Raw genomic sequence first — 26,168 nt, forward strand, 5'->3', positions numbered from 1 at the left:
GGGAGGGCACAGGGAGAGTTGCTGGGGTTCCACCCCTCCATGATAAGTCATGGCCACTGTGGGGCGAAGCCAGGGCGTGGATGGGCTTGACCTGGCATGTGCCATCCTGTGGTGGCACTCAGCCCCTTACCTGCTTGGGGATGGAACATCCAGGGCCCATGGTGCCTGCTCTCCATCTGCTTCCTTCACCCAACTGCCCCCTAGAGGGCTGGGCCAGGTCTCAGGGCACCACATGCCAGTATACTGACTACTGCTTTCTGACTTTGGGGGTGACAGCAGCTCTATCCTTCTACCTTCCTGCTGCTGAGGGCTGGGTTGTGCCACCCAGAGCAAGGCCTCTTGGGGGCCCTGCTGTGCAGGGTGCACACCCATGAAGGCGGCACCTCCAGACCTGGGTGCCCTACACCTGCCCTGCATGGCCCAGTGCCTGGTATTGTGTGCCAAGGCAGTTCAGAGGTTTAGTGCCAGCATGCAGCTCTGACAGTGCCCAGTACCTGGGCCATGGCTGACACATTCACCCTCTCTTGGCCTGCTGCCCCAACAGGTCAACACTGTCTACCAACACTAGGCTTCCTCTCTTGAGCAACATGCCACTGTGACAGGGTGGGTAGAAGCCAGGTGGAGAGGATGGTAGTGTGAGGGAGCCCAAAGAGGCAGGGGCATCTCTCATATGCAGAGCAGATGGAGGCTGGATCTGTGTGGTGATGGGGTGGGGGTGGGGCTATACCTGTGGGTATGGCTCTGTAAGCACCATCTGCAGTTATCGCCTCTCAGATGGCCTCCAGCTCAAAGCAGGACCTGCCCTCATGAGGCCAGGGTGCGTCCCACCAGAAGAACATGCTGACAGAGTTTTCTGCTTTTATTTGGGGATACAAAAGGCACCTCTCCCTGTACCAGAGGATCGATCAACAGGTGAGCCCCATGTGGTAGAGCCCTGGCAGAGGAATAGAGCCAGGATGGGGGAAAGGCAGTGGAAGGACTGTGGGGCTCCAGGTGCCTGGAACCCCGAGGTCTCATCTTGGCTTGTGAGGTTTTACCTAACTGGGTGCAGCTTCGTACCTCGACAGTGGGCAGCTCAGCAGGGACCATCACAGCCTACCCTGACAGCTAGCCAAAGCCTTCAGGCCCAACTCTGCAGAGGCAGAGGATGGGCAATGTCCCCTTTCACCTAACCTGGCAATGTGGGTTCTGAGGGGCTCCTCTGGGAAGGGTCCAGAAGAATCATACTAGGTCAACCAGGTCACATCAGCTCAGCTGTCTGGGGACCCCAGGTCTCAGCTGAGTCATGGTGGTTAGCAGGATGGAGAGAGAGGCAGGAATGGTCAGGTCCCCAGTGGAGAGATGACCTACTCTCTCAATTCATCCTGCTGCCTCCCAGGAGGAGAGAAGGGGGTAATGAGCACTCCCAAGCAGCCTTAACACCAAGGGAGGGAGGGGCCCCAGGGGTTGTGGGAACATGGGGCCCTGGGCTACAGGGTGCCAGACCCTGCACTTATAAGGCAAACAGCATGTCATCATCCTTTTCCTGGGTCTTCCTCCGAGGAGCTGTGCCAGGAGAGAGTCCCGGGGGTCCCTCGGTTGAGGGGCTGGCCAGGTTGGGCAATCGATCGGCAGCTTTGGCCCGTTCTTCCAGGAACTTGTCAAATTCTAGCAGGAGAGAGGAAGAGTGGGCTTGGAGGCTAGAGCCAGAGGAGGGGCAGTGGGCAGGTCAAGACTGTCACCTTCAGGGGAGGGGCACGAGTGGGCGGGGCCATTACCTTCACTGGTGACACCCGAGGGCTCATCAGCATTGCTCCCCTGAAGATGCAGAGGGAAGGGACAGAGGTTAGCACTGCTGAGAGCACGGACGGCATGTCTGCATGGCGGGGTAGGACAGCCCTTGTGGTCAGGACTCGAGCCTTCGCTCATCCCTTCCTGAGCTGCAGGGCCCCAGGTGTTCCAAATTCTCTGAGCCTTGACTTTTCTCTCCTTTGAAACAGGGAAGTTGAGGCTAACTTGGTGGGTGCTGGAAGCCAAGCACAGAATGTGAAGCCAGTGTGGTCTTGCCATGTACAGATGGCAGCCTTTGGACCCAGAAGTACACAACCTCTCACTGGGTCTTTGGTGTCCACCAAAGAGATGGCAGAAGCTGGGGGAGGAGCCTGGGATGCCAGAACTAATAATCTGACTCCTGCTGTTTCTCCTCTCTAGGTATAGCAGGGCTAGGGGCTTAGAGGCCTGGCTTGGGGTTCCTTGTCTCCTGGGCATGTCCATTTAGAAACAGGAGGCTGTGGCCTGGGCCCCCTTGTAGTTAGCTACCTCTTTTGATATGAAATGGGGTGATGATAGTACCTCCCTCTGAGTGGCTGCTAGTCTCCAGGGTGTATTGGGGGGATACAGTATCTCACTAACCAATGCTGTCTCCCCTCTGGCGGCAGACACCCAGAGGGACCTCACACAGGTAGTGTGATCTGGGATGCAGCTCAGTGGGTGCTGTGTTTTCGAGAGGAGGTTGGGTGGCCAGAGATGGGGACATTAATATTTGCCTTTCCTACCAGCCATATACCAGGCTCTTCTTGGGAGACTGTACAACTCTGCAAGACAAATGGGATCCCTGCTATGTGTGGGGGGGGATGAGCCCCAACTTACCACATCCGTGGACAGCCACTGCTCAATGTCCTCCATGAATCGGGCCTGGGTGGCGGGGATCTGGAAGGAAGGCAGCAGTGAGGCAGGCAAGGGCAGTGCCCCAGCTGACAAGGCGAGAGCTGGGTAGTCCTTGGCAGTCACCTGCCCACCCTGCTTTGAGCTTCCTTTGTCTCCTACTGGAGTGAAGACCCTGGGGTTCCTTCCTCCGGCTGCCTGACCACCCCACCAGTGGTGCCAAGCTGTGGGTAAGGGATGTGGAGCCATGAGAATACAGAGGGGATGTGCTCCCAGCTGCTGGAGCAGGGCCAGGGGTCGACGGGAGCCCTTCCCTACATGGAGAGAATGGGCCCTGTTCTGACACACTCGGGGGCGGGAGGGGTTCCACACTGAAGGGGGGCTTTGTGCAATGGCCCAGACAGGGACAACCCTGGCCACAGGTGCTCAGAGCAAAGCCCAGGAGGCTCTGTCTCCTACCACTTTGGCAGATTCTGTTCATGACAGATGGGGACACAAAAGGTCCTGGAGTCAGGTACCAAGTGTTCCAGAAAGGCCAGGCTGGAGGTCTCACGGGCAGCCTTCTAATGGGACATTCACTGTGGGCCCAAACACATGGGCTCTGCACTGATGGCTCCCAACAGGGGCTTCCTCTCTAATGGCTTCTGTGAGGGAGATCCTGTTGGACATCATGAGCACAGACGTGGTCTGCCTTGGCTGTGGAGTGTGACGGAAGGCCCCTGCACCCCACCTTTCTCTCCTAATGACAGGATTACCACCCAGAGCACTGTGAGGATGAGGTAAGGCCCACAGAGAGCCCATATGCAGCAAGGCTAGGAACTCTAGGCTCCTGTTTGGCAGTTTTTGGAAAGGAGAGTGTCTCCCACCAAGCCAGTTTAGTGTCTGAGCCTGTCACCCAGCCGAGCGACAAGGCAGGGGCTCTGGTAGGCCAGGCCTGTTCTACTAACTGCTGGAGGAGGAAGTGCTTGGGTTTTAGCCTTGGCTCTCCTCTCCTTGGGACCGCCTTGGGTTCTGCTCCCTAGTATCACTACTGTGGCCTAGCCCCTGCTCATATGCCTTGCCCGACCACGAGCTTCTTCACATACCACCTCACCTTGGGGAGAGCCTCACTGTGGTGGTGCACAGCAGGGCTGAGGCCAGGGCCAGTAGTGGGCTGGCAGCCTTCTCCACCAGGACACTCCATTGTGTACATAGGCATGTGTGGCTGTGTGTGTATGTGTATAGGAAGAGGTATGCAGCAAGGTCAAGGGGATGAAGGAAGGAGACCAAGGTGCCTCATTACTGGAAACCGCAATGGTCCAGGAGAACAGAGATGCCAGGCTGGGACAATGTAGTGAGCAAATTAAACCAAACTCTTTGCCCTTCTCATGAGATCCCAAAGGGTAGCCTGCACAATCCAGGGCTGGAGAGCTATTGGCCAGACTGGGGACTCCCAAGGGCTTCTCTCTGATGGGCACCCAGGCTTCAGAAATGCTGCTTTGTCCAATGGCCTCACAGTTACTGACAGCAAAGAGGACGTTTTCTGGGCCCTAAAGCAGGTGGGTGGTAGATGGGCTCCAGCCCTGGCTCCCAGCCCATCACTTGCTGAATACCCTGTCCATCTTACATAGAGTGCTAGGACCTGGCCCAGCACTGTACCTCAGGGAGCGAAGGAAGGGCATCTGGCCTGTGGTGAACAACACTGCACATCAAGGACTTGGGAGTTCAGCTGAGTCCTGGACAAACGCCGCTACTTACACAGCAGGCGCTCAGCTCTGTTTTGCACTTTGCTCTTGAATCACATCCAGAAGGTTAGTGCTCTATGGCCTTACCTCAGCTAGACTTGAGCCCTTGGGAGTGGGTGTTGGTTCAGTCTTCAGAAATCACATCCCCGAGCAGGATGCCCAGATAATGAGGTGACCACACTGTCCTGTGTCTTGTCAGGGAGTAGAGCTGCACATGAGCTTCCCACTGTGGGCTACTGTGAGGTGCTATGGGAGCCTGGAGACTGAATACTGGTCACGGTCCTGGTTGCCCTGGGAAAATGCTTCCATCTCTGGGTGGCAGCAAGAGTGGGCTGGCTGATTGATAACACCCAAGAGGGCATGTGAATGCTTAGCACAGGGCCAGGCACGGATAGAAGGCTCAAGAGGTGACGGCTTAGCAGAAAAGCGTGCAGAGGCATTGAGGCCCAGTACAGAGGTGTGCTCTGCTTAGTGGGAGGGCCCTGGCACAGCATACAAAGGAGGCCCTGGATTCCATGAAGCCTGCCTGGCCAGCATTCTGTGTCTGTCTTGCTCTAACTTGAAAGGGACCCCAAGGAGCTGGGTGTCTGCAAATGGAGAGTCCTTAGGTGTCACCAAATCCTGACCCATGTGAGCTGGACCTCCTATGGTCTTCCTCCCTTCTGAAAGTAAGATGAAGAACCCTCTGGGTTCAAGGTATTTAAGTGGCTTCTACTTCACCTAGACGAAGTCCATGGTCCTCCCAGCTACCCCTCAGATCTCTTCTCCCGCCCCTCAGGCTCATTTGCCCTCAAAGTCCATCTGCCATACCCCTCTTCCTCTGGGGCCCCCTTCTTGGGCTCCTTTTCAACTCCTGGGTATAGTGTGCTGTCTGTTGCTGTCTCCTCCAACTAGTTCAGCTCACTTAGGAAACAGCAGTTCTCATACTGCCAGGTGTGCATGCAAAGATGTAAGGATTGTACTTGGACATCATGCTACAAGGGAGTTCAGACCACAGAGTGCTTGGTCCTGGGCATGCAGTTGCCACTCAGCACACAGTCAAGCAACTAACCGGACTTGAAAGAGTGCCTAGGCATCCTGCCTGCTGTTCTAGGGTCTGCGTTTTACTCCCCTCTGCCCATGCTCCTAGTGAAAGGTACCTGGAGAGGCATCGAGGAGGAAGAGTGATAGAGTGCTACCTCCCTCACAGTCCACTATATGCGACTACTGTTGTTAGAAGTTCCAGGTAAAGAAGAAACAAAGGGCCGGAGGCTTAGTTTGCTTGACAACTGGCAGCTGGCTGGTGGTGGAGCAGGATGTGAACCCAGGGCCACTGGAGGCCAATTCCTGTGGCAGGCTTGGGTCCGAATCCTGGTGAGTGTAGGCTAATGACTAAAATTCCCCACCAGCATCTCTGGTGGTCAACTGAGAATAATCACATCAGTCACAAAGGGCAAACTGAGAGCCAAATGGAAAGAACTGTGCCCAGCCAGTACTGGGTACTCAGTGTGCTAAGTCTAACCTCCCTCCCCTCTGGAAGTCTTACCGCTCCAGTGCTCTGCTGTCGAGCATCCAGGGCTCCAACCAGGCCATCTGTGGCTTGGGGAGCTTCGTATTTGACCCTGAAACACAGAGCAGCACAGCATCAGATGCTGCCTTGCCATACCAGGCCTGCCAGGCAGTCTGAGGATTAAAGGGATGTGGTAAGTAGATGGGGACCCTGTGTGGACTGTGGGCCTGGGTAGGGATTGCTCAGGTCACAGGACAGCCTGGCCCGAAGCTCCTCCTCAAGCCTGCCTGGGATGGGAAGAAAAGCCCCATTTTCTGCCTCTGGGAATCAGGCTGACATGTGCCCTGTGTGACATGTGTCTCCTGTGACATACATCAACAATTATAACATGTGCCCCACATGACATGCATCAGTAATCAGTGGAGAATTTAGACAGGGCATGTGACCAAAGGCCAGGAACAGGATCCCCGATGACGGTGACTCCATTTGACCAAGCCGAGGGACTGGGAAACAGCTTGTGACCCCATGGTCATGGAGAATTTTCTGTAGGTTCCTTTTGAGTGGTTCCTAACTCCTAATTTCAACTGTGGTAAGGCTGCATTTGAATGGGGGAGTCCCTTCTGCTGCCAAAATGAGTATGCAAGCTGCTGAGGGCCCCTTGGACACTGGCTTTAACAGGAAGATGCCCTCTACCTCCCTGAGGGCCTGGCTACAGCTTACCTCTTGTCCCCAGAGGATGCCAACCAGCCTGGCAGGCTGAAGGCCAGGGTTGGGAGGGATGAGGCTAGCACCTGCCTACCGGCAGATGACAGGGAAGGAGTGTGTGGTGTCACTGAAGTGCAGCCTTGGGAGTAAGAGGTCACCCTAGATTAGGAGGGAGGCTGGAGTTGGAGACGTCTGGGGTCAGGGAGGACTGATGCCAGACAAGAGCCTGTTATTCTCACTGAGCAGTCTTAGAGGAAGCTAGACCTCAGTCTTGGTCAGTTGAGCCTGGAGGTATGGAAGGCAGCCACAAGGTTCCTATCCTGAAGGGAAGCCAGGCATACTCAAGGTGGGTCTTCCCCTTGGGGAGGAACCTGTCACTCTGGAAAGCTGGGGACTTCAGGGATGGGGAACTTAATGCAGTGAACTTGTGTGATGCTGATGTCCTTTCCAGGGAACAGGGTAGACTGTCATTAAAAAAGGCCCTTTGATTAAGAACCCCAGTGTCCCATTCCAGGGACACTGCTGCCACTCCTTTCCCAGGAGACCCAGCTGTCTGTAACCGGTCATTCCCCTGGCCACCCGGCCCCTGATCACATGAGCAGCAGGCTGGTGACAATCTGCAGGACCATGCTAGAGGCACTTTAAACCACAGTGGGGCTCAGGATTCCTAGCCAAGACTAGGCCAGGAGAGCTGGTGAGGAAAGGATGCCAGACTCACAAGGTATCTTGCCCTGGAAGGCCTGATGCAGGGCATGCAAGGAGCTGCACTGCTCTCTCTTGCCAGGAACATTTGGACAAGGTAAGAGATAGCATGCCCAGTCCAGATCACTCAGAACCACTGAACCTCATAAGAATACACATAATAAACCAGGCGTGGTGACACATGTAATCCCCACACTTAGGAGGTGGAGGCAAGAGGACTGGAAGTTCAAGATCATCATCCTCATCTACATAGCAAGTTCCAGGCCAGCTTGGACTACGTAAGACCCTGTCTCAAAAAACAAAAACAATAACCTGTTTTCCTAATTACTCCTGCCCACCTCTCCCCGATTCCCTGTCCTGAAGCTGAAGCTCAGCTAACCCCAAAGACCAGGGTGCTTCTCTGGAAGAAGGGGCTGCAAACCCTGGGTGCTTCCTATGAGGTTGCTGGGCAGGGGCTGGACCTGTGGGCACTTGGGTCAACACCTGTCTTGGAGGAGAGGCTGCTGTGTAGAGCAGCATGGAGGAGGAGGAAGAGCTGCTCCTCAGGATGCTGGGAGAGGATGGAAAGGAGGCGTGTGCTGGACCAGGTGACCTGACACAGCATGCCCAGGTCCCCACTGTCTTCCTGAACACCTGGAGAGGAAGGGCCTGGTCACGGAGGCTGTGACGATATCAGCTAGAGTGGAAGCAGGGAGGCAGCAAGAGGCTGGCTTCCTTGTGGGCCCAGGCAGAGTCAACTGTGGGCTGTAGTGCATGGGGAGGCTGAAGAGGACAAGAAGTGTGGGCCAGACACCACCTGAGTAGAAAAGGCCAGTCAGGTGACCAGTGTTAGAGGGACCACCATAAGCATGAGGGTGGACTAGCCAGGGAGAACAAAGGAAGAGGAGTTAGAGCCCAGGCCTGTCCCTGCAGGTGCTTCTTCTGTGGTGGGTACCAATGCCCAGGAGGTTCATGGGAGGCCTGAGAGGGTGCTGGATACTATCTCAGCTGTGAGGTCAAAGGGAGCTTCAGAGAGGCAAATCTGCTGTGCAATCCTTCCCCTGCCCCCTACTCCCTACTGCCAACGTGAGGAAGAAGGCTTTGTGTGGCTGTTTTAGCACTTGCTTCCCTGCGGGGATCAGAGCACAGCTCTCTATCCTGCCGCTGAACCTGTACATGCTCTTCCTAGGACTTAAATGCTTCCTAATCCCCATCCTCCAGGTTCTAAGGCCTCTGAAGAGCTTCCTGCCCCTCCAGCCAAGCTGGCCATGTATCTTCCCTGTGGAGGGACAGTGGAGCAGGCTGGCAGGCCAGGTCTGGGGCCAGGCACTCTACAGTGTGGCTAGTCATGCTGCTCTCTGGGGCCTGTGTGGACAGGCCTCCTAACTGCAGGTCCCACTAGACTCCTTCGCTTCCTTGTGCACAGAAGCCCCAAGAGTGTCCCTAACTGCACAGTGATTGTGAGCTGCTGATTCCAGAGCCCCTGGGCTTGGGAGCATAGACCGCTCAGGGTAAAGATAAAGCTGGTCACAGCTCAGGTATGGACTACAGGCACCTGGAGCTACAGGGGTGGGCAGGGAATCCCTAGCTGTCTATTGGCCAATGACAGAGTTCCCAAAGACTGGAAAAGTCACTAAAGAGCCAAGTAAGACTAGCTAGGGGGCTACTTTTATATAGAACTTTCCTTGGCTGTAAGAACCCTGGCTGCCCACAGCTCAGGTCATAGGCAAAGGGATGAAGAAAACATCAACCAAAATGTTTCCCCTGATAAGCCTGTGTGGAGCCAGTAGAGTCAGTCAAAGCAAGGGTGGGGCCTTCACAGGTTCTGACTGCTGACAGCATGCCCCTGAACATGGACAGATCACAGGGAAGGGAAGCCCCACCTTGTGTACAAAGTGGTATACTTAAGTGGGGCCAGAGTCTCCTCTGGAGATGAAGGGTGACTATGGAACAACAGATACCTCCTGGAAGTCCCAAAGGCTTTGTTAGGCCTACCTTGCTCCTGGGGGCTTGGTACAAGTTGTACAGTACTCAGGGTGGTGGGCTGGCTGGACACACTGTTTTGGACAGGTGCCAGGGGCTCCCAACTTACTGCTGCCTGGCCCTAGGGTCTTATGACCAGACTCTTAGATCTTTGATTCTAATTCTGGTCAGATGCAGACATGTTTCCCTGCTCAACTCTGCCTATTCCTGGACCACAGGGCTCTCCAGGACATAATGAACTGTGTACCTTTCCTCCTGTGTGCCCTACCCAAATCCAGATTCAGGAATCCTGAGAGAGGCTCTCCCCCAACCCCGAGCTCCCATCTATATACCAGAGTGGAGCAGGTGACGACTTACTCTTTGCGTTGGTCAGCCAGCGAGCTGCCCCGAGTTAGAGCAAACATGTCAAAGTCATCTTCCAGGCGGCCTGAGGTCTCCAGAGACTGTAGGCCAGCTTTCACACTGTTGGAGCCCAGGTCTGCAGAGACAGAAAGGCCATGTGAGGGGTCCACCAGCTCTATGCCTCCCTGCTGGGCCCAGGGCTTGGTGCTAGATGAGTAGCAGGGTTTGGATGGTGGGTAGAAGGAGCTGGGTGGGCAGCAGGAGATGTCTGTGGGGCAGTGGAAGCGGCTTCTTCTCTTGTTTATGCGCTATCTCTAAGGTGGTGGCCTAATAATCACCCTGTCCCCAGTTGTGCTGAGGATTAGAGAACAAGGAAATGCAACCTATTCCTCCTGACTGGCAGAACGGAGCAGATCTGACTTTTCAAAGTGTAGTGTCAGTAATTCAGTGTGAGCTGAATGGATTTCTGGGGCTTGGCACAGAGTGGTCGATAAAATTAAACTCAATCCGAAGCAGTCCTGGTGGTACAAGCCTGTAATCCCAGCTACTGGGGAAGCTGAGGCTAGCCTGCATTACACGCAAGTTCAAAACCAGCATGGGCAACTTATTGAAACCCTATCTCAAATTAAAGGGCCGGGAGTGTAGTTCAGTGATGGTGTGCTTACTTGGCATACTCGTGGTCTTAGGTTTAATCCTCAGCATGGCAAAAAACAAAATGAAACACCAAACAACAACATAAACAAAACACAAGAAAAAACCCAACAGCAAAAACATAAAGATGCCAACTGCCAACATTTATCAAGGTGCACTAACCTGTAATCCTAGCATTTGGGAGACTGCAACAGGAGGACCAAACCCAATCTATCCTCCCCACTTCAAAAAGCCAAAACAAACCAACAAATGGCCTGGGAGTGTAGCTTGTGTGTGCCAGGCTCTGGGCTCCATCCCTATTGCTATTAAAGCAAAAGCAAAGCACCTTCTGCCCAGTGCTGATCAGAGCCATTCTGGTAATAGCTTGCTCTGTCACCCAACCTGTGAGGAGGGCCTGCTCCTAAGGGTCACTGAGAAGCAAAGACAGGCATAGCAAATGTAACTTCTCCAAACTTTCCCAGAAGCCATGGCCAAGCAGCAAAGAGGGCTGTCACGGAACAATGGGATTTCTGTGATACACAGGTTCAGGAGGCCTAGGGCTCGAAGGCAGTCCCATGTGCTCTGCTCTGAGTGCACGACCTGGCAGCAAGACTTGGCTTGGGACCCCAGCAAGATGGAGTCTGGGCCAACGTTCTGCTGTTGGAGAGTAACAGGAAGGCACCCCGGAACTCTGGGGCTTCCTGAGTACCATAACATACCCTGGGCTGTGGTCCCGGCCATACTCACTCATTCCTGCCAGCTGGGACGAGAGGTTGTTAGTGGCTGCAGGCTCAGGGCCCATGTCAATCAGGTCAGCGGCTGGCTCAGCTTCACTGGGAGCCTGAGGTGAAGGGAGAAGCCTGGATCATCCTTCCTGCCTGCAGCAGCCTGCCTCCAGGCCCCAGCAGTTCTGACTGGGAGCTGGGGAGTTTCTTCCCTTCCACCTGGGCTCCTGCTGGGCTGTATCCATTGGAAACTGGGAAGGCCCTAAGGTACCAGCTAGTGGCAGAGTGTTATTTCCCTTAAAGGGGCAGTGGTATAAAAAATTAGGAGACTGCCCAGTGACCCTGCAAAGCACCACCACCCTGTGCAGGGCATTAGGGAAGGTGAGAACTGCCTTCCTGCTTTCCATCAACGTTACACTATCTAGTCTCAGAAGACCCGCCTCTTACCCTGGCAGTCTGTCCTGTTCGGAACCGTTCAAACCTACAAGACAGAAAAGACCCCAGTCAAAGGGACAGACTGACATAGTCCCCCAGGACAGCCCCAGGAGAGTGTTTCAAACCACAGGTCTTAAGATTAACTGTCTTAGCTACCAACTTCTACACCTGGGGATGTGTGGGTGGCTCTCCAAGGTGGCAGAGGAAACAGTATGTCCCAGACCCTGACTCTGACCACTTAAGGACAAAGGAGCTGGGAAGGCAGATGGGAAGGACCTCAGCCTGGCCTGCTGGTGCTATGGCCTGGAGTAAAGGATATCACATCTGAACTCATCTTCTGGTCTACCATCTGTGGGCACCTGCTTGCCAGCTCTGTAATAACTGAGTGAAGACACTGAGCAGCAGCGGCTGGCAACTGACTGGAACATACTGGTAAGTTGGGAGGCCTGATACCTGGGTGTTGGGGGGACTATTACACAGCTCACTCTGAGATGGCGGGAAGGGACCGTGGCTTCTATTTACTGGGCCAATGAACAGGAGAGGCTAGCCAGACATGACCCACAGGGCCCTAGCCCCTCTTAACTGACTGCAAACCACTCAGCAACTGGGGAAAGACAGGAAAGAGGCACAAGGAGCAGGAGGTGGCTGGGATAATCAGCACTGTTCCCCAGATATGCAGTATGCTTTGCAGGCCTGGTTTCATGACTCCCAGCTACCTGAGCAGCTCTGTGATGGGCACAGGAGTAGAAGGCATATGCCCTTGGTAGCCTTGGTGTCTGAGGAAGACAGGAGGGAAAGTGACTACAGAGAAGACCAGGGATAGGGCTCAGGAGACAGTATGGCTACCTACCGTTCATGGCGCAGAAACACATTGTTGAGGTTGTCGTTGACCATGAGTAGCTCCTCTGTCAGCTGTTCATTGGAAATTCGTGGGATGAGCTCTAGGACCCGCTGCTGCATAGCACGGCAGGTGCGGTTGAGCTCCTGTGGGGAGAAGTAGGATGTCAATCCACTTGTGGGGCAAAGCTGTCCCTCTCGGATGGGGCTTCAGCCTGGGCCTGCCCTGGGGGAGAGATCTGCAAGCTGGGCTTCAAGGCTCCTCAGAATAGATTTTGAACACAGACCCTGTCTTTGATTTCACTTCTCAAGGAGCTACACTGTTTGAACTATGAGAGGGCCCCTTGTCTCAAGTGACCCACAGCTTCCCCAGCGGACTATCACGCTGTGGCATGCACATGTCCTTATTTACACACACATCATACACATACATCACACATAACCATACACATCATAGAAAGCAGGAAGGAAGGAAGGAAGGAAGGAAGGAAGGAAGGAAGGAAGGAAGGAAGGAAGGAAGGAAGGAAAGAAAGAGAGGAAGGGAGGGACAGGCGGAGGGCTGAGACTGAGGTGGGAGGGCCTGGCTCAACAAGTTGTAACGTCTCTGCTGTATTCAAAGTAACCAGATGTTCCTACCACACAACCTGATTTTGAGTTTTTGCCTCATTATTGTCACTGATTTTGTCATTTTTTTTTTTCTTTATTTTTTGAGACATGGTCTCCCTGTTGTGCTTTGATCTCAGAGATCTGCCTGCCTCTGCCTTCCAGGTGCTGGGATTAAAGGCACGCGCCACCATGCCCAGCTAATTTTTTTCTTTTGGAATGATTTCATATTTATAGAAGACTTGTAATGATGGCAGAGAGAGTTCCCACGTGCCTTCACCCAGTCTGACATTTGTCAAAACTAAGGCATCAACACTGCATAATACCATTAAGTAAACCACACATTCTCTTCAGGTTTTACCACTTTTTCTGCTAACGTCTTTTTCATTTGTTTGTTTCAGGATCCTACACTGTATTTAGTCACCATATTACTGACTTTTAATCACAGTTAAACTTGTTTTGGAAAAGAAAACATTAAGAGGCTGGGTGTGATGCTATGCATCTGTAATCCCAGCACTCTGGCTGAAGCAGGGGATGGGAAAGAGTTCAAGTCTAGCCCTAGCTGCACAGTGAGACCTTGTCTCAAAAAAGAAAGATAGCAAATGGGCGTGGTGGCGCATGCCTTAGTCCCAGCACTGAACAGAAGCAGATACGGATCTCTGTCATTTCGAGGCCAGCCTGATCTACATAGTGAGTTCGAGAACAGCTGAGGCTACAGGGAGACCCTGTCTCAAAAAAAAAAAAAAAAAAAAAAAGATAGCTAGATTAATTAATTACAGGCAATTGTAAGACTGGTAATTTCTTCCTCCAGCACCTGCTGCCTGCTGTCTTGGACTTGAGGTACAGGCAGCTCACAGTGGCCACATACCCGCATGCTTTTCTCCTGCAGGGCTCATCAGGACCAGGCTGTGTGCCATGTTGCTTTGGCTTCCTATAGACCTTGCTCCCCACCCTCCTGGGTCAGGCCTTCTGGGGTTTCTTCATCTGCTATTAGCACAAGGGAGGGGGAGTGTAGGGTGACTTTCAACATCCCCAGCTTCCCCTCTCTTCCTCCAGTGATCAAGCACACTTGCAGCTTAGTTTTCATTTCCCTACTGGCCCCTCTGGAGAACAAAAGAGCAGAGCTTGAAGCTAGGGCCCCTGGACACAAATCCCAGCTCTCTGCCCACCAACCACATGACCTTAGTTATGTTACATGGCCTCCCATGCCTCAGGGCATGGTCAGAGTTATGAATGAACATATATCAAGTGCCTACATAAAGCCTGACACATGGGAGGTACCCATTATGTGAGAGCTGTCTCTGTGTTACCTTGCCAGCTGGCTCTAGCCTTCTGAGCCCCCAGGTTGCTCATACCCACACGGCCTTCGCTTGGAACATATGAAGCTAACTGCATGACAGCAGCCCTCATTTCCCCTTCCTCATCTAGTCTTCACACTCATGATCCAGTCAGCCAAGAAACTCCTACTTTACTCCCACCCCTAAGTATAAGGATTCCCAAGTAGTCACAGGGACACAGAGACATGCTCTCTAGGCCTCCAATGGCTGGTGGAGAGTGACAATCAGAGCACAGTAAGTACTCTGCCCTTCCATGCATTCTGGAGACTCCAGGGCTTGGGCAGTCTCCAACTTTCTCAGTGCCTCTGTGAATGATCTCCACAGGGAGGATTCCTATCCCCTTCATTCCAGAGGCCCTCCCCAGATGGAGGACAGGATCAGGGAAATATTATATGACAACAGGAGCAAAACCCAGTAGCTCCTACCTGCCTCAGCTCCCCAGGACCAGACACTCACATCTCTTAAAGTCCACACTACTCTGTCCCTCCTGCTTGCTCCCTGGCATATTGTGAAGGGTGGAAATCACCCCTTCCAGCTTCTCCCAGTACTATTCATCCTCATTAATGCCAATATGAGGTGTAGGACTGAATGCTTCGTGTGTACTATTTCATGTCCCACTTATATTAAAGAAGTCATATAGATGAAGAAAATGAGGTGGGGGGGTTGAGGGGGGAGTGCTATTTTGTTTGAGTCAGAAAGCAATAGAGCTGAGATCCGAATTCCAGTCTGATGCAATTCAAGGCCCCCAGTTGTAATGTTTCCCACTGTCTCAAAACTCCCAGCAAAACCTAAAGACTGTAGTATGGGCAGGGAAGAAATGGGTGTGCTGAGCACATGCAGTCACCTGGGTTCAGGCTGAACCTGCTTACCTGCAGCAGCTCTAGGTCTGCGGGCTCCACTTGGGTGGGCACCAGCTCTGTCAGCATCTCTGACATCACCCGCACATTCCCATTCACCATCTCCAGCTCACTGCGCAGCTTCCCGATCTGAAAGGCATCATAGTGAGGGAGAGAAGCCAGGGTCTGGAGCCCATGCTGCTTCCAGGGGCGGAGCCTGGCCCATAGTCTGGTGTGGTCCTGAGGAGTATCCTACCAGCACCTTCACCACATGCCCTCCCTCCTGACTCCCGGATATGGTCTGCACTCAAGAGTCCTTCAGAGGGTCCACCCCACCACACAGGCTCCCCTACAGAGACACTACCAACCGTTGCCATCTCCAAATCAGGAGCTGGGTATAGGGAGAGGCCCAAAGGAGTGTGACAAACTAAGGGGAATAAGCAAGTGAGTGTGGCTGGAAGAATGCCACATCTCTGGGGCCAAGGTGGCAGCTAACGAGGCCCTTGGGGATGGCAGTTCCCCCAAGGGAGATGGGAGGTTGCAGTCCCTGTATGCCTGGGAGGACAGGATGCATCGTGTGTGTGTGTGTGTGTGTGTGTGTGTGTGTGTGTGTGTCTCCCTTAGGAGGATTGGGATTCTGTCTTGCTTCTGGTCTACTTTAGAGCCCCAGGCTCATCTATGAATGAGTGCCAGGCCTGCTACCAACTTGAGCATGAAATTCAGAGTCAGAACTTGTTCCAATGATCAAAGGGAGCCAAAGTTCCAGGCTTAGGGACATATTACCAATACAGGTGCTCAGTGTTCTCAAATTGGTGAGGCTGTGAGGGTCACTAGCATAATGTCTTTTGTGGTGCCCCCCCCCCTTAGGGACTTAATACCCTCATGTGTCCACTGTGAGTGCTGAGATTCACATGAAGGTGCCCCAAATGTATCTGAGTGAAGATCTTTTCTCATGAGCTAGTTCAGGGCTCTAGCACCTAATGGATATTTTGGGAAATACTGGTATATTCTAAATTATGTGACCAAGTTACAACTATTTCAGAATTGAAATGCCACTATGTAAATTTGTGATTGTGATAACAGCTACTATTTTTAACTAGTAAGTGTCAGATGGGGCTGGAGAGATGGTTCAGTGACTGCTCTTGCAGAGGACCAGGGTTTGAGTCCTAGAACCCACATGGTGGCTTAACAACCATCTGAAGCTTCAGTTCCAGGGGATCTGACACCCTCTTCTGACCTCCGCGGGCACTGCACGACATGGGTAGGCTTACACACATGCAGGCAATACACTCATATACAAAAAATAAAAATAATAAATAAAATGTTAAAAAAGTGTATCAGACACTGAACATGCACTGCCACAGGAAGAGTTCATCCTCCCTTATCCAGCTTGCATAGATGAAAAGATGGGCATGCAGAGACAAGAGCTGTGTCCACTATGGTTCACCAATACCACGACCCATACAGTGTTTGGCACACCTGGCTTGTTCAGGGAACTCTTGGTGTGCATGGGCAAGCTGCTTGCTCATCACCAAGCTGCCATGTCCAGACCTGAAGGGACCCAGCCACAAAGGAGCCTGGGAGTTACATCACCACACTGACACCTTATGCCTCAGGAGACAAAAGGGACTATGAAACTAAACAAAAATACTCAGGTTTGTTTAGCAAGAACTTTCTAGCACTAGATGTAATCAGTCTTAATTCACAGACTTTAGGAAAACTAGTTAAAATCACAACAGGGTAGATAATTGCTTCAGATCACAGGGTAACTGTACAATTTTAGGTACCTTCAATGACTCTGTTCAGTGTGCAAATCTTCTCTAGTAAGATTTGCAAGTATGGTGTGTGATTTCATAACCTGCTATGAGATAGCACATTACGGAAGTTTCTGAGCACAGTGTGATTAAGATCGCAGCACACAAGTGGTCAGGGTGGTAGTTCTTCAGAGAGAAGCTTCTAGCAACTGCATCATGTTTCTCCAGAACTTTCAGCAACTGACGGTCTGGAGTCTCTGAGTGCCTCAAGAGTGGGCCCCATTGTGCAGGCTGGGCCCAGCCTAGAGCGTCTCAAATGACCCAAGCACCTAGGGAACAGCCACCTGATCTGAGGTGGGTAATCCTTCAGAGCTAGCCACAGGCTGGGTGAACTGTCCCTAGACTCTCATGCTGGGCCTCAAAGCTTCTTTGTGAGATTGTGGGAAGCCTCAGGGTACACGCAAATGCACAGTTTGTGTAGATCTTTTTCTTTTTTTTTTTAAATTAAAATTTTTTTTTGAGACAGGGTCTCACTATGCAGTTCCTGGCTGGCCTGGGACTCAGTTTATAGATCAGGTTGGCCTAAAACTCAGAGATCCACCTGCCTCCCAAGTGCTGGCATTAAAGGCGTGAGATACCACATCCAGGCTTTGTGCAGATCTTTTTTTAAAAAATAATTTATTATTTTTATTTTATGTGCATTCACGTATTGCCTGCATGTAGGTAAGTGCACCCATGTTGTACAATGCCCGCGACGACAGAAGAGGCCATCGGATCCCCTGGAACTGGAGTTACAGTTGTTAGCTGCCATGTGGGTGCTGGGATTCGAATCTGGGTCTTACTGCAAGAACAGTCAGTGTTCTTAACAGCTGAGCCATCTCTCCAGCCCCATGTGCAGATCTTTTAAGACTGTTTTCAGTCAGAACCTAGATGAAATTCTGTGTGAACTCATTAGCATACAAATAGAGTGTCTGAGTGGCTGTGGCTGAAGGATCACCTGCTCCCCATCTCCTCTCTGTGGTGCTGCACACAGGGCTCCGTGGAAGAAGAGTTTGGAAATGGCTGAGGTATTGGACTGCACCTGTCAGGAGTCAGACAGACTTGAGCTTGAATTCCAGCTAACTGACGTGCTATGTGACTCTGGGTGAGTGCATTTACCTGTCTGAGCCTTATCTTGAAGACAAGAAGAATAATATATCTGTGAGCTGCTGGGAGGATGGATAATTTCCATAGTGACAGGGGCCGTCTCTGACACCTGCCTTGACCAGATGGTTCAGCCACAGACTTATCTGTTTACCTGCTCAGGGGTTGGCATAATGGGTGAATCACCAGGAAGAGCAGCTGGAGTTGGCAGAGGGGTGGCATGGGTGGCATGCTGGCTCACGTCTCCTCGCTGACTGACGTCAGTGCCCACAGAGTTCTGTCCTGATGGTGTCTCTGAATTGAACACAGTCTAGGAGGCAAAAGACATGGTAAGCAGGAACTCCTGGACAGGCACTACAGGCCCTCACAATAACTTCTGACCTCCCATGGTTCTCACCCTCTGGGGCGTGTGGATGGGTGACAGCATGTCCAGGTCAGTCATGGGGAACTCCAGGCCCTTCCTCCGCAGGTCCTCGTACACCGCAACAACACCTGTCAAATCAGGCGAGCTTCGGAACGCGTCAGCCCAGGACTGAGAAGGGACAGGAGGACATGGGTGGTAACCACTGCTCACCTTTTCCCTGTGGCCTGCCCCACCCTGGAACCCAGAGGGAGGATGGAAATGTTTCCCCTCCTCTTCCCAGTTCTCTTACTATGTGAACTGGGCTCAGTACACAGTGATACACCTTGCTATACGCATGAGCAGTCAATCAGCAGACAGTTGAGGAAGAGGCCCCCTACCCTGTAGCCACCATGCCACCCCATCCTGCCACCATGCCACCCCATCCTACCACAGAGCGCACCTGGATGAGGTTCAGCACCTTGTCATGCACGATGGTAGGTGGGTTGTTCTTAGGCAGGATGGTCCTCACTAGCACACTCTCCACAAAGTCCTGGCTGGCTACCAGCACATGGAAGCGGTGCCCACAGTTCTTAACACACGTTTCCAAGACCTGTAGGCCAAGAGGTACCCAAGAGTGTGCCTTGTCAGAGGAGGAGACGTGTCCAGCCACCTCAGCAAGGCTCCTCTTATACACCAGAGGGAGGCTGAGCAGAGGAGAGGGGGCCTCCAGAAGGAGGCCCTGGATCACAGGGATGGGAACAGTGCCAGATTTGGGGGCTCACTTACTGGGGAACATGCAAAAGGCTGTGATAGACAGGATTCCTTTCCAGTAGGTCAGAGCCCACTGCAACCTGATCTACTTCCCAGCAGACATGGTCTAGAGGCCTGAAGGCTCTCTAAGAGGAACCAAAGACAACTTGAGGGATGCTGGAAAGACGGCTCAGTGGTTAAGGACATCTACTGCTCTTCCAGAGTTCCTGAGTTCAGTTCCCAGCACCCACATCAGGAGGCTCATTACTGCCTATAACACCAGCTCCAGCGGATCCAGTGCCCCCATGGGTACCTTCACGTGCACATATACATAAAAAGACACATACATAGACATGATTAAAAGTAATAAAATAAATTAAAGAAAAACTCAGACAACCTGAGCTTCCTTTATTGGTGACCCAAGGACGAAGTTCACGTGCACATATACATAAAAAGACACATACATAGACATAATTAAAAGTAATAAAATAAATTAAAAGAAAAACTCAGACAACCTGAGCTTCCTTTATTGGTGACCCAAGGACGAAGCACTGACTTTCCCTCCTCACAACCCAGGAGCCGCCCTTGCTTTGCAGGTAAGCAGAACATCTGGATCTAAGTGCCACTGAGAGAGGCTGGGAAAGGGTGCTTTCCTGCCCACACCCCAGCCAGATCATCTTGAAGCCAAGATGCTTACCATGCCTGGCCAATACTGTTCTTAGAAACTGGCATTTGTTTTATGCTTATCTTTCAGGGTGCTGGAGTGCCAGGTAGTACCTCCCTTGCCCCCAGGCCTGGGTTTACTAAGCTTTTCTCTACTGACAGGTCCTGTGACCCTGACTCTCCCTGTCAGTAGTTCTGGAAGTGGCCCCAGCATGTCCATGCTCCATGTGAGGGGCTGGGAGGAACTTTCCAGCCTTCCTCGATTGCTATCCACCTCTACCAGCAGTGTAGACAGGAAAACAATCTGCCCATGGTCCTTTCCCTCCTAGTCCTTGGATGAGCAACTCACAGGTGAATGGGAAAGGCAGCTTTCAGTAGATGATTGGCCAGCCATGGGACTGACCATGGAGGGACAAAAACAGATGGACAGACAGGACACTCACAGTGAGAGCTAGCATGACTTCGTGGAAGTTCTTATTCCCCACGATTCTCTTCTTGACTGCACGGACAGCATCTTTGGGGCTGAACAGTACAAAAGGAAAGATGGGCTTAGGCATGGAACCTCCTTCATCCACACGAGCCTGGAAAGCTGGGACCTGCCTTTCCTCCCTGCCTCACCCATGTGCCAAGTTCGATCACATCAGGGTCTTGCTGCCCCATCACAGTCTTCTCAGGAGAGCATGACAGAGTAAGTACCATGTAGATCCTGAGTCTCCTGTGCAGACTCACTTTGAGGGATATGTGATTACTTGTTAAAAATAAAGAACCCCGCTGGGCATGCTGGCCCACACTTGTAGTCCCAGCACTTGGGAGGCAGAAGCATGCAGATCTCTATGAGTTCAAGGCCAGCCTGGTCTACATGGTGAGTTCCAGGCCAGCTGGGGCTACAGGGAGACCCTGTTTCAAAAAGACCACAAAAAAAAACCAAAACAAAAAACAAAAAACTCAGAACCCCAGCTGGGTGTGGTGGCTCATACCTTTAATTCCAGCACTTCACTTCAACTTGGTCTACATAGCAAGTTCCAGGCCAGCTGAGGGTACATAGCCAACAACAACAGTAACAAAACAAAACAAAACAAACAGAGTCCAGGCCTCACCTGAGAGTACCTGAACTACATTCTCAGGGAGGGAGACCATCCTAGGGTTTGTTAATTTCTCATGCCCCCCCCATCTCCCAGGGGCTTCTGGGTGCTAATGCTAAGAACAAATGAGCTTCAGGCAGTGTTCCAATTCTGCAGGTTGGCAGCTCCACCTTCCATCTACCCTTCCATTCAAGTCTAACCGAGGACCCCTGTGTGGGTGTGCTACACATACTGTTTCCGAAGAGCCTATATTCTGGGATTCCAGGGAGACCCAATAACTGAAAGGAAGAAGCAGGACTTGAGGAAGAGTGAAGGTGGGGCCCAAGAGGCCTCCAAGGAATATAGCAAAGCCCTGAGGAGTGGGAAGGAAGGGTAAGGGAACAGGTAGAGAGAGAGCCTGGGCCAAGATCTTGGTGGGGAGAAGTCTCATGCCTTGAAGGGACTGAGAGGTGGTCCACCAATTTGGTGGAGGTAGAGAGCCAAGAGACTTGGGGATGACTGAGGGAGTGTGGACACACATAAGTACAATAGGAAAACACAGAAAGCCTGGGGGCTTCCTGTTCTTCTTGTTCTACCAGTTGACTTACCCCCACCTCCAGCCTATCCTGTACCCCAGGGTTACTAGAAATGCTTGTGGGCTGAAGGCCTTTGCTGGGCCCTGCCCAAATCCTGTAAACGCCTCATGGGACGGCCCAGTGAAACTTCCTTGGGACTTCATCCTCATCCTCCCATTAGGGGACACTAACCCAAGTGCCCTAGGCACGGAAGATGGATCCTGGAGGGATCCTGCAAAAGCCTAAAAGACTCTGCCAGGGCCAGGCGTGGTGGCTCATGCCTTTAATCCCAGCATTTGGGAGGCAGAGGCAGGCAGATCTTTGTGAGTTTGAGGCCAGCCGGATCCTCATAGTGAGTTCCAGGACAGCTGGGGCTACAAGAAGACCCTGTCTCAAAAAGACCAAAAAAAAAAAAAAAAAGACACTGCCCAGTGTGGCAAGGGGCCTTTGAGGCCCATCTTGACTCTGTTTGTCAGTGCTGACCCTTAAGGGCCACACTGCAAAAGCGTGGAACCTATCAAGGTCCTCATCAGGGGTGAAGGCAGACAGGGAAGGCCTCCAGGACTGATCCTGCACTGAGGCAGAGCTGTGCAGGTGGTCAGGTTGCAGAAAAGAGGCCAGCGCTGACATAGAAGCCTGCCTAGAAGGGTGCGGGCAGCTTCCACTTAGAGCACCCCAGACAGCTCCTTGCCTTTCTGGGTTAGTTCTAGGGGCAGCTGGCTTGAACTGCTGATGTCACCACTGCTATGCTGTTTGGATCTTGAATGTCCCCCAAAGGCACGTGCATTTAAAAAAGCCTTGGTCCTCAGAGTGGCACTGTTGAGATGCTACAGAAACTTCAGAAGGCGGGGCCTAGACTCAGGGTGCAGCTCAAGTGTACACCATTTGCCTAGCACGTGCAAGGCAATAAGTTCAATCTCAAGCATTGCAGATAAATGGGAAAAAAAAGTGAACGTGCTTGTAGGTCTTTGGGTCGTTAGGGGTGTGTCTTGAAGGGCTGTGGAACCCTGTCCCTCTTCTTTTGTTCTCTGGCCATGAGGCAAACATTTTCTCTTTACAAACTAATCATCTCAGGAAATTTTGTTATAGTTATGGAAAGCTGACTGACACAACCACTGACCAACAGACCACTTTAGTGCTTGATAGGGACTTGTTAACATTTGTTTTTTATGGGGTATCCTGTAGAAAAGGGGACACTGAGTGGACTGTGGGCTCCACTAGGAGCAATGCATGTGAAAAGGAGGCCTGAACAAAGGCATCTAGAAAATACATGGTGACAGTATGACCCTACTAAAGATACAAAAGGGAGAGAAAATTGATGGGGTCAAGGGTCATGCCTCACTGCTGGCTTGATACCTTGTATAGTGCCTGGAACATTGGAGATGCTCAGATGAACAGTGAGTGATAGAGCTGATAGACTTTGAACCTAGAGCCTCCCAAATTCACCAGGGAGACAGGGACACCCTGTCTCCAAGGATCCTGCAGTGGCTTACAGCATACAGTCACAGAGTTCCCAGGCCTGTCCGGGGGCTCTGTGGACTTTTCTGCCTCCTGGCTTCTCTCCGGGTGGTCCTGCCATCTGCCCTCACTAATGAATCCAAATGCAGGTGTGGGCGTGAGCCACACAGCACAGAACTCTGGAAGCCACTGCCCTTCCCTGACAACTACAGACACCCACAAACCCCACAATCTCCCTGCCTCCGGCCCTTCCACACCAATATATCTTCTGGCTGGGAGGAGCATGCCACATGAGTGAGGGGGCACTGTGATTTACCCTGAGGACTGGAATATGCCACCTCCCCATTGTGAGTCTCCAGCTGGCTGTGTCCCAGGGAGGCTGTGTAGATCACAGCACCCAGGGGCTACTTTGAACTGCCTCATTCCTGTCTAGGAAGGGGTTAGGACTGTGCACTGAGGGCCATAGAGGTCTGCCTTTGTGGCTTCAGCAGTGGTGGGCTACGGGTGTCCTCTGTTGGGACACAGGTGTAAACTGGTGTTGGTGTGTGCTGTGTTGTAGTTGGTCATCCCACCTTGCACCCCTTCCTCAGAAAGCTCTTACCCTTCCTCTGTCTCGTTGATGATGTCACAGATCTCCATGTTGAGGGCCCAGTCCTCGCTCTGCAGGGAGCCATCTGTAGCTTTCTCTGTGAAGAAACTATAAGTCACAAAGGTGTGGGGAGTTCCATACAGGAAGACTCAGACTACAGGTTGAGGAGGGAAGACGTGCAGGAAGACACAAGACCACGGATGCTGCTGGGCACTCAGGAGGGGCCCAGTTCACTATGCTAGCCCACTTGTCACTGGACTGCAGTGGCGACATGAGGCTGGAAGTATCCTTGTCCTTTGACAGATGAGGAAACTGAAGTTCTGAGGCCCCTGACTGGATGAAGGGGGCCAAGAACTGAAGCAAGCCTGGCCTCTGAGGACTTGTTTTTGACACTGGAACAGACATCAGGCATTGCTTCCTTTTTGTAGGTAGCCCCTCTTCCCCTCATGTTACCCTCTGAGTTGGAAGCAGTCACATGGTTCAAATGTAAAAAGTTCCAAAGAATGCCAGGCGTGGTGATGCATACCTTTAATCCCAGCACCCAGGAGGCAGAGGCAGGTGGATCCCTGTGAGTTCAAGGCCAGCCTGGTCTACATAGTGAGTTCCAAGACAGCTGGGACTACAGGGAGACCCTGTCTCAAAAAGACAAAAAGAAAAAAAAAATTACGTTGAATCATACAATCAACTGGTACAGTCACAACGCTGTGTAATCACCACCCCATATTTTCATGTTGGGGTGATTCTTAGGGTAAGGTCTCCAAGCCAGGAACCAGCTATGACATTCTCAAGGCTTGTCAAAGGCAAGTAAGCATGGTGGCACACAGCTGTAATCACAGCACTTGGGAGGCAGAGGCAGAACTGAGTTCAAGGCCAGCCTGGTGCTACACAGCAAGTTCAAAGTCAGCTTGGGTTATATAATGAAACTTTGTCTCAAAAGAGGCATCAGTGGGTGTTAGTAGGTGTTAGGTGAACTATGAACACAGGAACAGATAATGCTAGAACCTTTACAAATGTTCTTCGAACACTAAATGCCACCCTCCATGCACATGCATTACCACGTCTACTGTTCACACACAGTGAACTAGTCTGACCACAGCGTACACAGACACTTGGTATTCTATGCCACCTTCTGTCATGCAGATTGCCCTGACTGGCGTGGCAAACGTATGTATTTTTATTACATGTGGACTGTATGACAGGTTAACATTTTTTTTTGATCTGAGGACTGAACCCAGGGCCTTGTGCTTGCTAGTCAAGTGTTCCCCAAACCCGACAGGTTAACATTTTATGTTCAGAGTGAGACCCTTGGTGTCTTGAGCGGGGAGTGCTCAAGTCCCTCCCCCTGCCCCAGCTATCTTGTTGTCTGCTTTGGCCCTGGCTCCTGATGCAGTATTCACACATGCGGTAATCCACCAGTTTGGCATTGGTGTCACTTGTCTTATAAGGAAGACTGTCTTCAGTGCTGACTGTTCACCATCACATAGCTATTTGTATGCCAGGCCCATTCTAGGCTCTGGGATATCCACTAGACAAAAAAGGCACAGTCCTCCCCTATGGTGTCTAAAACAGGCCCAAACACACTCTCAACCCAGAAGGGTGTGAGAGGAGGGTGGTCTCCATGGACTCCGTGGGGCCTTCCCTTTTCCCACCAGGCATGGGCCGCCCTGTAGCAATGCCCCTGCTGGGCTAGGTGAGCAGTCTGCTCTCTAATTGGCTTTGGCTATAAGCCAGGCAGATGACAGGGTGGCCCAGACATATGCCAGGTGGCTGAGGCAGAAGGGCGGTTGCTTTGCCACAGGCTTATGGCCAGGGGAGGAGACCAGGAGGGTGTCCCCTTAGAAGGGCTGGAAGACAGACCCATTCCTCCCACAAATGTTTACTGAGTGTGGCTTTTTGTGCTCCACTCCTCACCTTGAGGACAAATGTCCCCTTGAGCAGGTTATGGCTTGCTAGAGTGCCGGGGGCATAGGCTGCTCAGACATGAGAACTTGTTCCTCCTCCACAGGCCATACCCAGCCAGATGGCCACTGGGTGCCAAGTCATCCCTGACCTCACACCTGTGTCTAAGGGCCAGTGTCCTGTCAATTCTAGCTCCCAAGCCGTGCTGGATAGCTTTAGTGTCAGCTTGACATACCTGGGTAGAGGGAGCCTCAATTGGGGAATTGCCTTCATTGGACTGGCCTATAGCCATGTCCATGGGGCACCTTCTTGATTGCTGAGTAATGTGGGAGGGCCCAGCCCACTGTGGATGGTGCCACCCCTGGGAAGGTAGGCCTGTGTCACATAAGAAAGCAGGCTGAACAGGGGCCAGGGAAGCAAGCCAGTAAGCAGCATTCCTCCATGGCCTGTGCTCCTGCTCCTGCCTCCAGGTTCTTACCCTGAGTTCTTACCTTGAGCTCCCGGATGAACTGTGACCCGGGATATGTAAACTAAATAAACCCTTTCCTCCCCAAGTTGGTAGTGGTCAGAGTGTTTTGTCACAGCAATGAAGAACAAACTAGGACACAAGCCTACATCTCTCTTCTTTCTTCTGCCCTACCTCCACCCTACCTGATCTCCATGCTGTCTTGAAACCTGAGAGCAACCACGTCCTTCCTGTGTCCCACAACCTTCCAGGGCAAACCCTTCAGTAATACTTTACCCTCTCAAGCTATATATTATATAACGATCAGCATCATTAGCTAGTTACATTAAGTATGAGATTTGTCACCTCATAATGCGTATAATACCTCTCTCATTTCACTAAAGCTCAACTCATTAATGAGGAAACCTAGACAGAGTGGTCAGAATCTTCAAAGAGCCACCCAGGCCAGGTGTGATAGCACGCGCCTGTAATCTCAGGGGGAGAGGCAAGCAGGTGTC

The 26,168-nt window shown here is 52.1% G+C and overlaps 1 protein-coding gene and 1 long non-coding RNA gene across 2 annotated transcripts in view; one reads left to right on the top strand and one right to left on the bottom strand.

The window, feature by feature from the left end:
* Window positions 1-841: 841 nt before the first annotated feature.
* Tom1 (target of myb1 membrane trafficking protein) overlaps window positions 842-26,168 on the bottom strand; it is a 39,901-nt gene continuing 14,574 nt past the window's right edge. Inside the window, exons 2-15 of the mRNA XM_008843092.3 lie at window positions 23,319-23,403; window positions 20,067-20,145; window positions 18,671-18,820; window positions 18,265-18,399; window positions 18,022-18,177; window positions 15,004-15,120; window positions 12,208-12,341; window positions 11,370-11,403; window positions 10,945-11,038; window positions 9,583-9,703; window positions 5,893-5,968; window positions 2,629-2,688; window positions 1,758-1,797; window positions 842-1,647 (exon numbers count right to left, since the gene is read on the bottom strand). Coding sequence (XP_008841314.1) covers window positions 1,493-1,647; window positions 1,758-1,797; window positions 2,629-2,688; window positions 5,893-5,968; window positions 9,583-9,703; window positions 10,945-11,038; window positions 11,370-11,403; window positions 12,208-12,341; window positions 15,004-15,120; window positions 18,022-18,177; window positions 18,265-18,399; window positions 18,671-18,820; window positions 20,067-20,145; window positions 23,319-23,403 — 1,436 coding nt within the window. The 3' untranslated portion in view covers window positions 842-1,492. The remainder of the gene's footprint in view (window positions 1,648-1,757; window positions 1,798-2,628; window positions 2,689-5,892; window positions 5,969-9,582; window positions 9,704-10,944; window positions 11,039-11,369; window positions 11,404-12,207; window positions 12,342-15,003; window positions 15,121-18,021; window positions 18,178-18,264; window positions 18,400-18,670; window positions 18,821-20,066; window positions 20,146-23,318; window positions 23,404-26,168) is intronic.
* Window positions 5,980-19,295, top strand: LOC115072036. The gene is made up of 5 exons (XR_003851090.1): window positions 5,980-7,541; window positions 11,601-11,789; window positions 16,953-17,078; window positions 17,758-17,868; window positions 19,081-19,295. It is a non-coding gene; the product is annotated as an uncharacterized LOC115072036 (long non-coding RNA).

The sequence above is a fragment of the Nannospalax galili genome, unplaced genomic scaffold (genome assembly GCF_000622305.1).
Source record: "Nannospalax galili isolate Female #2095 unplaced genomic scaffold, S.galili_v1.0 scaffold39, whole genome shotgun sequence".
Taxonomy (NCBI): domain Eukaryota; kingdom Metazoa; phylum Chordata; class Mammalia; order Rodentia; family Spalacidae; genus Nannospalax; species Nannospalax galili.